Source organism: Megalops cyprinoides, chromosome 2 (assembly GCF_013368585.1).
Source record: "Megalops cyprinoides isolate fMegCyp1 chromosome 2, fMegCyp1.pri, whole genome shotgun sequence".
Lineage (NCBI taxonomy): Eukaryota > Metazoa > Chordata > Actinopteri > Elopiformes > Megalopidae > Megalops > Megalops cyprinoides.
The window spans coordinates 38,357,224-38,367,347 of NC_050584.1; the positions used below are offsets into that span (position 1 = coordinate 38,357,224).

The following is a 10,124-nucleotide window of genomic DNA, read 5'->3' on the forward strand; positions in this document are numbered from 1 at the left end:
TTATACAAGCTTCTCTGTCTCATATCTCTTATCTCTACATAATGCTGTAGTTAAGTTCTCATTATGATCTGTCACATTTTATAATATTACAAATGTAATACATTTTTAAAAATTCTACTTTTTCCACTTTGTACAGTCCTCTCTAATTTGTTTTCACACAAATGAAAGGAAGAAGGCCTGGAATATGCAGGCCCATATTGCTGGTGCTCTGTGATTCTCTCAGTGGCTCAGCATTTTTGTTTTCAAAGAAGTTTTCTCTCAATTTATGTTCCATTGGAGGTATATACTTATGGCAGCTCTTCATTCAGAAGCATGAGGTCAAGATTATAACCGTCATCACATTTATATGCAGGCAATGTTATGAATACTGAATCAGCATTCCAAATTAGTCGTTTATGTGCACATAATGTTTGAAGTGACACTGACATGGATTCAACCTTCTTTTGATGCCATCGAAAGTAATGAGTGTCATACTGGAAGATTTTTGCAGACTGTTGCAAAATAAATTTGACCTCATCCAATACTTGGAACAACAGATGAGCACACGGATCTGAGGCCTCTGCTCTCCATGTACATTCAAACCCAAGAATTCAGTGCTACCTCAGCATCTATTTAGCTTTTAGATGCTGCTGCCTTTTGAAAAGCTCATACAGCAGTGATCACTTTGATTTTGCTTTCTTGGCAAATATTTGCAAATAATGCATCTTTTGTAGCTGTGTATCCATAGTTGTTGTAGTTAGCCATGAGGTGTTTAACTCACGCACAAAGGTCACATTGTGAATAGGCCAAGAATTCCAAACATGAGTTTAATGGAACATTTTCATTTGTGTGTCAAAATTTGTAATCACCAAAAGCAGAATTCTACTTTGTGTGGAATATTGTATTCAGACTGAACTGCATCATGACTAGACATGTCAGTTTCAAACTACTTGAATATTTCCATTAATATAACTTCTGTGTAAACATGATCAGAATCGGCTTTACTCAGGCACTATAAATAATTGTCAGCAGCTGTGCTGATTTTGACACAGACTGATTTTAGGACACTGTTTCTTTTAACATAATGTTGTGTTTGACATGAATTTTCTTTGTGAACAGCTTTGAGACATAGCTGTTGTCACTGCTCAGTTCTTTTGTATGTTCTGTCCTCATGTACATTTTCATATATTACTTTGTAAATCAGATTTAATACACAGGGTACTGTACTGTATATCTTGACCTTGTTCATATTATTTAGGTATGTTGAACTCCTTTAGGCATGCCCTATGAAAGGAAGATGAAACAGTGCGGAATCATACAATGTAGAATAATTATGTCATCTTATATTTTCTGGCAGCGACATACTGTACTATAATACACTGTGTATTATTTCTGTTTTGTGTTTTATAGTTTCAATAAACATTTTCTAAAACATTTTCTCTCACAAGTGTTTTAGATTTCAGTTAATGTGTACATATTGTAGATGACAGAATGTTTAATGTTTTGCGTGTGTCAATGTGGTTGGAAGGCATTGTAAAAGCAGAGGTATTTAGCCATGTTAAAAAGCTGATTGAGATGAATATGAGTTGTAGAATCTGACATTGTATGAGAAACTGGAACAGGTTAAGTTGGACAGTCAGCGACAAAGGGCATTGTCACTAACAGGTTACTGGACTGAAACAAGGGGTCAGAATATTCAGCCTCCACAAAGACCATATCGACTAATGAAAAATGGCCATGGATAGTCAAAGCCAAGCATTAATGTGTAAAATGTAAAGAAAAATTAGGTTCTGGTAGGACACAACACAAATCCCATTTCTAACATTTCTTTAGTTTATCTGGCTGCTCTCCCTCCGAAACCCCGTTTAGTATTCTGTGGTACTGCCGTTATTACACTAGTGGATGAGAGTATGTGGGCAGATTCCCATTCATTTGAAAGGTTCCCTACGTTCTACGAGCTGCTTAGTTTGGCCAATGCACTGCGAAGATAAGTGATTCTGCGCAGATGCATACACAGATCCGGCGTGACGCGCTGCTTGCAGGAGAAACCAAATCTATATGTGGAGCCGTCTTTTTTATTGGTCAGGCAACGTAATATTGCTAAACACTAACAAAATAAATGGAAATAAAACAGACAACAAAACCGTACAATAAATTTATTACTAGGTGCAATTCACACGGTGCCAACCATAAAAACACAATTATCCTAATTGTTGTTCAACCCCCTCCACGGCAGTGAGTGAACTCGCTCGTGTGCTCCACGATACCATGTGAGACAAAATGTCTGCATCCTGTCAACCGGCCAGGTTTTTGCCGAATTCAGTAAGTGCGCTTAGTTTATGAACTTTTTGGATAAAAACCGCCATGGAATGTGTGAATACATGATAGGGAAAGTCACTGACTGGTATGTAGCTTATCAAGTCACTTAGCTATTTTAAAAAAAATTGGAATGAAGCCGCTGCAGTTGCTGCTAACGTTGTGTAAGTTAGCTGTTTAGCTCGTGTCATGAATATGATTTGCCTGTAAAACTGATGAATAAAATGAGGCATTAATTAAAATCCTGTGTACCTTGGAAGACTGATAGATACCTAGCGAAGTAACTAGCTAATGGTTACCTGTTCTAAGACCTGTTATAATTGCGAAGATGACTTTTCTCGTTTCAAAGAAAGCTGGGTGGTTAGCCAGACTAGGCAACATTACCTAATAGACATGCAGAGATGGATACCCCGGCTTCGGAAAGTAAAAGTCTTGCCACGTATTTGTTCCAACCCTGCACTACACCAGCTGAATTTAATTAGCACAACTCTTCAGCCAGGTAGAGGAGCTAATTAGTGAAATCACCTTGTTTAGTGAATGGCTAGAACAAATACATGGTAGGACTTTATGATGCCGGGGTGTCCACCTCTGGTTACATGAATGTTAGGCCTGAAAACCAGCCATACATTATTAGTTTTCATAAGACGTAGACGATGTTTTCCGCTTGTTAAAATCTGATACGCCTCCTCTTTGTGATAATCAGTTTCTTCATTTAATGAATAATGCATTTACACGTTACAGTGCAATCTGCCAGGGAGAAAAAATTCAGCGTTTCCCAATCCTGCATGTTTTAGATCTCTCCCTGCTCCAACACAGCTGATTCAAATGATCAACTCCTTATGAACTCCTGAAGCTGCTTAATAACAAACTGATCATTTGACAACTCATCGCTGTCATAGCTTATATAATTACTCAGTTCCACACTTTGTGTAGAAATGAAAAATATGTGATCTCGATAGAAAAGTCCTCGAGATACGAGCAGTCCATCATGTCAGCAGCTGACCATGCTGTATTCGGTATTATTGTAACATTGGTGGTAGATTTTAACTATGTGGTGGTAGATTTTTGTCGTGTGAGACCTTGATTTGCAGTGCCATTAAACACATTCCTACGTTTTCTTCACTGTTTCAGGCACATTAACTTCTGCAGAGGTTGTCGGCAGTTGATTCTCCAGTGTAACATCGCACTGAGATATACTCAGCTCGGGACCCCAGAAAATTAAACGGCTTGACCCTCCTGCATTTGCCATAAGCCTCACTCTTGGATGGTTAAACTCTCATCATGAGCAGCAGTCAAGAGGTGGAATCAGTGGGCAGGATCCTGGCTAACCCAAAGGAAGCGTTGACAACCAGGTTTCGGGCGCTCTTCACCTTGCGTAACTTGGGTGGGGCAGAGGCCATTGAGTGGATCAGCCGGGCCTTTGTTGATGATTCAGCACTGTTGAAGCATGAGCTGGCCTACTGCCTGGGTCAAATGCAGGATGAACGGGCCATACCCATTCTCGAAATGGTGCTGAAAGACACAACTCAGGAGCCTATGGTGCGACATGAAGCTGGTAAGTCAGGGTCAGCCTCTATGTCATACAGAATTGTGATGTTAATTTTAATTTTCTTTATGTGTCAGTGCTGTACCAGTGCAATATTGATGGGCAGATTCTCACCTCCCAACATGGAGTGCACCTAACAGTTTTTTAAAAACTGTTTTACAATGACGCCATGACTGTATACACCGTTAAACTTCTTGTCTTCCTCTATCATTAATCCTTTGTCCAGGGGAAGCTTTAGGAGCCATTGGTAACCCTAAAGTCCTTGACCTGCTGAAACATTACTCCGAAGATCCCGTTGTAGAGGTAAGACCATAAGGTTGGGAGAAGAAAACAAAGACAGACAACACACTCTGATAGCAGAAACCTTGATACTAGTTTTAGGCAGGATGGGTTTAAGTAAGACCTGTGACTGCAGACACCTGGAAGGTTGTGTTTTCCCCTTGCCCCCCCCCCCCCAGGTAGCAGAGACGTGCCAGCTGGCTGTCAGGCGACTGGAGTGGCTGATGAGTGGAGGGGACCAAGGGGAGGAGGGCACTGATGGAAATCCATACACCTCTGTGGATCCTGCTCCTCCTACCCCGAAGAAGAGTGTGCCGGAGCTCAGGGCTCAGCTCCTGGATGAGTCCCTCCCGCTGTTCGAGCGCTACAGGGCCATGTTCGCCCTGCGCAACGCAGGCACTGAGGAGGCTGTGCTCGCCCTGGGAGACGGTGAGAGGGGGCGTGGAAGTGGTTAGGAAATTCTTGTAGTACAAGGGAATTTAGGAAGGAATATTTGGAAATAATAGTAATCTCTTAGCTTGTGACACAATGCAAAGTACTGTTTCCATGCTGAGGTGAAATATCAGTTCTCTGATCTTTTTCAGAAAACTTTTTTGAAGTGATTTTGAAGTGATGTCTTTTCTTTTTCAGAAAAGACATCATGTAGATACATTGATCTAGTGGTTGCTTTTGTTACTGCTACGCTAATGATGTATTGCTGACAAATATAACTTGTACCTGTTCATCTTTAGACTTCTGTTTAATTGAAACAGTACTGTATTACAGCGTAGAAGTTATTTTGTTATTTTGCTTGCAAATAACTTCTAAGTCACATCTAAGCTATGCTTTATGGAAAGATGCCACAAACTAGCCAGGTGAGGTCCAGATAATGCAGCTAAAAATTCATGTTACAAAGCAAAATTCACTCTCTGTTATTGGCCACTAGTGAGGTTACAAGCAACTGTTATTCAAATTTAGCAACTATGTATACTTTCCTACATGGAGAGGTAGTATGAGAGGCAAAGTAATCACACACACCACAGGATGTATCCGTCATTTTGAACACTTGTGTCCATACTTTTATTACTATTACTTTTACTATAAGGTTAGCGAACACATAGACTGGCTAAATAGATGTTTGTACCATTATTAGACATGTGTGGGCTTTCCTCATTTGCTACATTTGCTTTCCACATAGTGGGAATACAGTGCTTTTGCTCCCATCATATAGCAGTCAGCCATGGAGATGGACAAAAAGGAGATGGACTAAAGCTCTTCCCTCCTGTCTTGACCCCTCAGGTCTTCAGTGTGGCAGCGCTCTGTTCCGCCACGAGATCGGCTACGTCCTGGGCCAGATGCAGCACGAGGCCAGCATCCCCCAGCTGCAGGCGGCGCTGGAGCGGGCGGGGGAGAACGCCATGGTGCGGCACGAGTGCGCCGAGGCTCTGGGCTCCATCGGCAAGGAGGCGTGCCTGCAGACGCTGCAGCGCTACCGAGAGGACGGGGAGCGGGTGGTGAAGGAGAGCTGCGAGGTGGCACTGGACATGTACGAGTACGAAAACAGCGCGCAGTTCCAGTACGCAGACGGACTGCTGCGGCTGCAGAGCGTGCAGTGACGGCTGCTCAGTCTCAGCCCCGTGTCCAACAGCGTGGAGGCAGACGCAGACCCCACAGCAACCAGCTGCCTCACTCACTCACTCTCTCACACCCGCTCACTGAACCTCTGATACCGAGTCACACAGCTTTGTGACATTTGTCTTGGTGACGTATGAAAGGACCCCTTATTTTGCCGAAAACATTGTACAAGACGAGACTCGCTCACAAAACCAAAAAAAACAAATTGACAAAACGTCATTCAAGAAATTTCAAGGTTGTATTTAAGGAAACAGACTGAAGATTAGTCGTAATACTGTTAATAGTGTTACTGCTTGTGTTCATATGCTGATCTGATAAGTGAACAGGAAACTAGGCAATGATTTTGGAATATAAAGTCATGCGGGCCTGCTATTGTTCTATTTATGGTGTCTTGTTTTATGGATTTCTTTCTTAGCAGCTGTAATTTTAAGCAATGTCATTGCGCTAAAGTGGGATGATGTCATATTGGGTGAATAAATGGAGATCTTTCCAGCTGTTCCAGAATTGTGTGCTCATGTGAAATTGGACCTCTTTCACTCTCAGTGGACCGATCAGGGCTGCAGCCACAGCACAGCTAGAGTAGAGGATTACACCCACACTTCATAGTTAATCCTTCATGGGGATCAGTCCTGCCTCATTCACTAAGAGGCAGCTCACCTGCAAAAGCTGATAAACAACTGCACAATAAATGATTCCAGTAGCATTAATTTAAATGTATAAAAGATGTGAATACAATTCAAGACCTAGTCCATGCATGCAACAGCAGAGCTCTTCTGGCTTTACGTCCAGTTGTGTAAGCCTCTTTGTCAAATTTCATGGGCCTTGTTATGCTACCGATGTCATCACGTGTTCATTTGTTGCACAAAGTTTGCGTTTGTCAGCCCTTCTTTGCAAGGTGCACCTCATTACACAAGAATTTAATGAAGCAGGGGTGGTTATTGTAGGGTGTGAAATCGCAGTTTTAATGACAAATTATAATTTAAAAATTGTCCAGAGAAAAGATGTTTTCTTTCAGGTGTTGTTGAGAAAATGGTCCTCAGAAAAAAAAGTGGTAGTGAATTTTTACAGGACTCTTTAGAAAACAAGTTTGTAGTTTTACACTCTAGTGCAACAGTTTCATGAGTAAGTATACAGCTTCTACTTGCTTTTTAAAACTGTAAGGTCCAGGTGAATGTCGATATCCACTGTATTGCAGCCAGTGTCGATATTAAGGGCATGAGTGAGATGGACACATCTGATTTGAGGGAGAGAATTCAGGGGAGGGAGAGTGTTGCCATTAGGGAAGCAGGGAGGGAGGACCCACTTAAGCTGAGCGTAGGCACAGAGGTGCCTTTGACGCAGACAGAGAGAACCCAGCCACCCTGACAGCATGCTGCACCCCATCATGATCGGCATCATCATTGTAAACACCTCCATCACCATCTTGTACTGGGCCTACATTCTGAGCGAAGTCTTCATCAAGAAATATGAGACCAAACCCAAGCCTAATGACGATCCGTCTTAAATTATCATCTCTGTTGTACTAGCTGTAGCTATAAAATATTAGTTGAGCGCAGCATGTGGCTGGTAGTGGTTTTCCGTTATGTGGAGGTCCTCGTCCTTCCAGGCTTGCTGTTCCCCTGCTTCTTTCCACCAGTGGAGTCCCATCCCAACTGCAGGTAATGGAACCTCCTGGTACATTGTCAACTTTTCAGTCTGTTTGTTCAGGTGATTTGATTAATGCGGCGTACTCTGACAAATGTGTTTAGCTGATTAAGGTGCTGAGCTGTCATTTCTTTCACAATACTTTATACTCAATGTTTAATTTACACAGACAAAACAGTTTTCTTAAGTTAGTTCTTAAATTGGGTTTCCCCTTGTCAGATTTCTCTATCCTGCCCTGGCTATACCTCTTCTGAGGCAGTGATGTGTCTTTGATCCTTTTGTCATACAGAGTCTGTAATGTTTGAGTTCCTCGTAGAAGATACTTGGGGGAAAACCTGCAAAATAGAACCGAAATCTAACCCCATAAATGAAAACATTATCAAGACACAAAAAATTCAGTGGACTGAATGAGGTCAGCCAAAACAATCCCTATTTAATTTATGTAGATAGAAAAGCGACTCAGATTTTGAAGAGAATATACTATTTTTCTTGTAGCTGCTTTTCTGTCGTTGGACCATGCATGAGACCAAATTCTCAGGATGTCCATTTGTGCAGTTTTTGTTTGCTTGTAACTGACACATAAGAAAAACTTTTTTATCACAAGGATATTGTTTTTGCTGAATGTTTCAGGAGACATAATTTGAAAGCTGTTTTATTCTGGCAAATTTACCCCCAGATAACTTCTTAAAGTCATGTTTTGTTAAAAAAAAACACCTTAAAAACAAAACCTGAAGAACTTTGAACATATATATACCAAACACTTACATGCAAAAGTACACCATACTTAGTAAATAAAGATTATTATTCTCTTACTTTTGCTAAATAACTACACAACTCCTCAAATCATCAAATGATTCTGGCAGCCTCAATTTTTATCCTCAGTCGCACACACTGAAAGTTTCTGAAAGCATTATTTGGCTTCATGCTACAAACTGGACATACTGTCAAATGAGGTGCAAAGCTTCATTTTATTGTCATTGTATTTCGTACCTCTTTATGGGAGATAAACAAATAAACTTTTAAGTTTCTCTCAAAATGGGGGTGGGACTCTACACGTAGGTACAGCTAATACACTGGATTTTGTGGTAGATAATGTAATTTCAGCGTAGCTTTAGATGGGTCCTGATTTGTAGTTGCACAGACGTTTCTTATGAACAAGGCCAGGTTATTGTCTGAGCCGGCAATGAAAGAGAACGACCCTTTAGGATTAGCTGAAGGGAGGAACAGAGAATTAAGGTCAGGTCTGAAGAGGAGGGAGGGGAGACTCATCATTAGAGAGTGAGTAAGAGGACCCACTCATACTGAGCTTATGCACAGAGGAGACTGGCACCCAGACAGAGAAACCAGCCACACTGTCAGCATGCTGCACCCCATGATGATCGGCATTATCACCGCCAACACCTCCATAAGTGTTGTCTTCTGGAACTTCATTTTGTCTCAGACTTTCTGCAAGAAGATCAAGGATAAACCCGAATCTCTGATTGTCCCAGTTTGAGTGAGCAGGAAAAAGTTTATTTTTTCAAAATATACCAAGAAAGGCTTCGAACAGGCTGGCTGGTAGTGGTTTTTTGTTTGTTTGTTCAGGGTAGTCCTCTCACTTTAGTACTTTCTTGCACCTGTCACCTGTGCTGACACTGGCACCCATCCTCACCAAAGGTAATGTCCTCTGATTTCTTTCTGTGGAATGTCTGAGCCTCCTAAAATATTTGTATTATTTTTAGGGTTGAAAATGACTTTTGCCAACACATTTGCCTTGTTTCTTATTCATAATATTAATATGAATTCTTGTACTGTTAAAATGTAGCACATCTGAAAAGTTATCAGGTTGCAGAGTGTTTTCTCTCTCGATACTCACAGAGAAACAATCAGATGTAAAGGATTGGGAGCAGAATCCAATCAGGACATTTCGTGCAGTCTTTTACATGAATTGCAATCAGTTCTTACACCATGTCAAAGTTTGTATTTTTGAATGCAATGGGCTTGGCTCTAAATTTAACAGTAAGTAAAGTATCTGTCCATTACTTTTAATGCTCTTTCCTTTTATTATATCAGAAGTGTTTTTGGTACAGGTCATGGTCAGACTGGGATAATTAGGGTATTTTTTTGATATTTTTGTTATGGTCTTAGAAAGTTTAGGAAAACCTTCCAGAATAAACTTTTGTTTTGTTTGGAGTTCACGTCCCTCCTTTCTCATTGTCCAGTTTAAAGTTTAAGGAATTCCCATTGGTTACCTTTGTGCACCAGTGTTTTGCCTCTTCTGTCTTTCTCTGCGAAGCAAAGAGTGAAAATTGCATCATTCATTAAACTGATACCACTGATATAAATGGTTCCATAGTAAATGGATTTCCAATTGCTAGCCGTAGTCTAAGGACTACAGTTAGGAGATCAGCTAGTTACAATGTGTGCTGCAAGAGGAAATACACTAAATACAGTAAAGGCACATAGTCTGGAATATCTGGGATTGAGAAGGACAGAAGGGAAACAATTTCAAACAATTTCAAACTTTGTCATCCTTTCTTACTTCTTCCAGCTTTGAGGAGGCATACTATTACATCCACAGGTTATTTTTTTCCTCAAAGTTTCTCCCATGTTCTTCCTTCGGCAAAGATCCAAGTCAGGTATATTCACACATTCAGCAGCCAGGGCAGGGAGAGAGGAAAAGGGGAAGTAGAGTACATCCATAAGATGTCATATTTTGTTTCTTTTTGAACCGTAAAGGTAATCTCTCTCCCCTAGCTAAAATCCA

General features: G+C 41.0%; 1 protein-coding gene across 3 annotated transcripts; it reads left to right on the top strand.

Annotated features, from left to right (window-relative positions):
- Nucleotides 1–2,232: 2,232 nt before the first annotated feature.
- Nucleotides 2,233–6,233, top strand: dohh (deoxyhypusine hydroxylase/monooxygenase). Of its 3 annotated transcripts, none has more exons than XM_036522162.1 (5): nucleotides 2,233–2,301; nucleotides 3,427–3,850; nucleotides 4,068–4,144; nucleotides 4,300–4,549; nucleotides 5,399–6,233. In XM_036522162.1, the coding sequence occupies exons 2-5, from the start codon at nucleotides 3,577–3,579 to the stop codon at nucleotides 5,713–5,715; spliced, it is 918 nt and encodes a 305-aa protein (XP_036378055.1). In that variant the 5' UTR covers nucleotides 2,233–2,301; nucleotides 3,427–3,576; the 3' UTR covers nucleotides 5,716–6,233. The 3 variants fall into 3 exon arrangements, with proteins under 3 accessions (XP_036378055.1, XP_036378056.1, XP_036378057.1); XM_036522163.1 differs by lacking the exon at nucleotides 2,233–2,301 and adding an exon at nucleotides 2,308–2,383; XM_036522164.1 differs by lacking the exon at nucleotides 2,233–2,301 and adding an exon at nucleotides 2,408–2,459.
- The last annotated feature ends 3,891 nt before the right edge of the window (nucleotides 6,234–10,124 follow it).

Bases quoted from the DNA above. Each gene is read 5' to 3' on its own strand.
- dohh (XM_036522162.1), top strand. From the start codon at position 3,577: ATGAGCAGCAGTCAAGAGGTGGAATCAGTGGGCAGGATCCTGGCTAAC. The intron at 3,851-4,067 runs GTAAGTCAGGGT...TCCTTTGTCCAG, and splicing joins TATGGTGCGACATGAAGCTG to GGGAAGCTTTAGGAGCCATT. The intron at 4,145-4,299 runs GTAAGACCATAA...CCCCCCCCCCAG, and splicing joins CCGAAGATCCCGTTGTAGAG to GTAGCAGAGACGTGCCAGCT.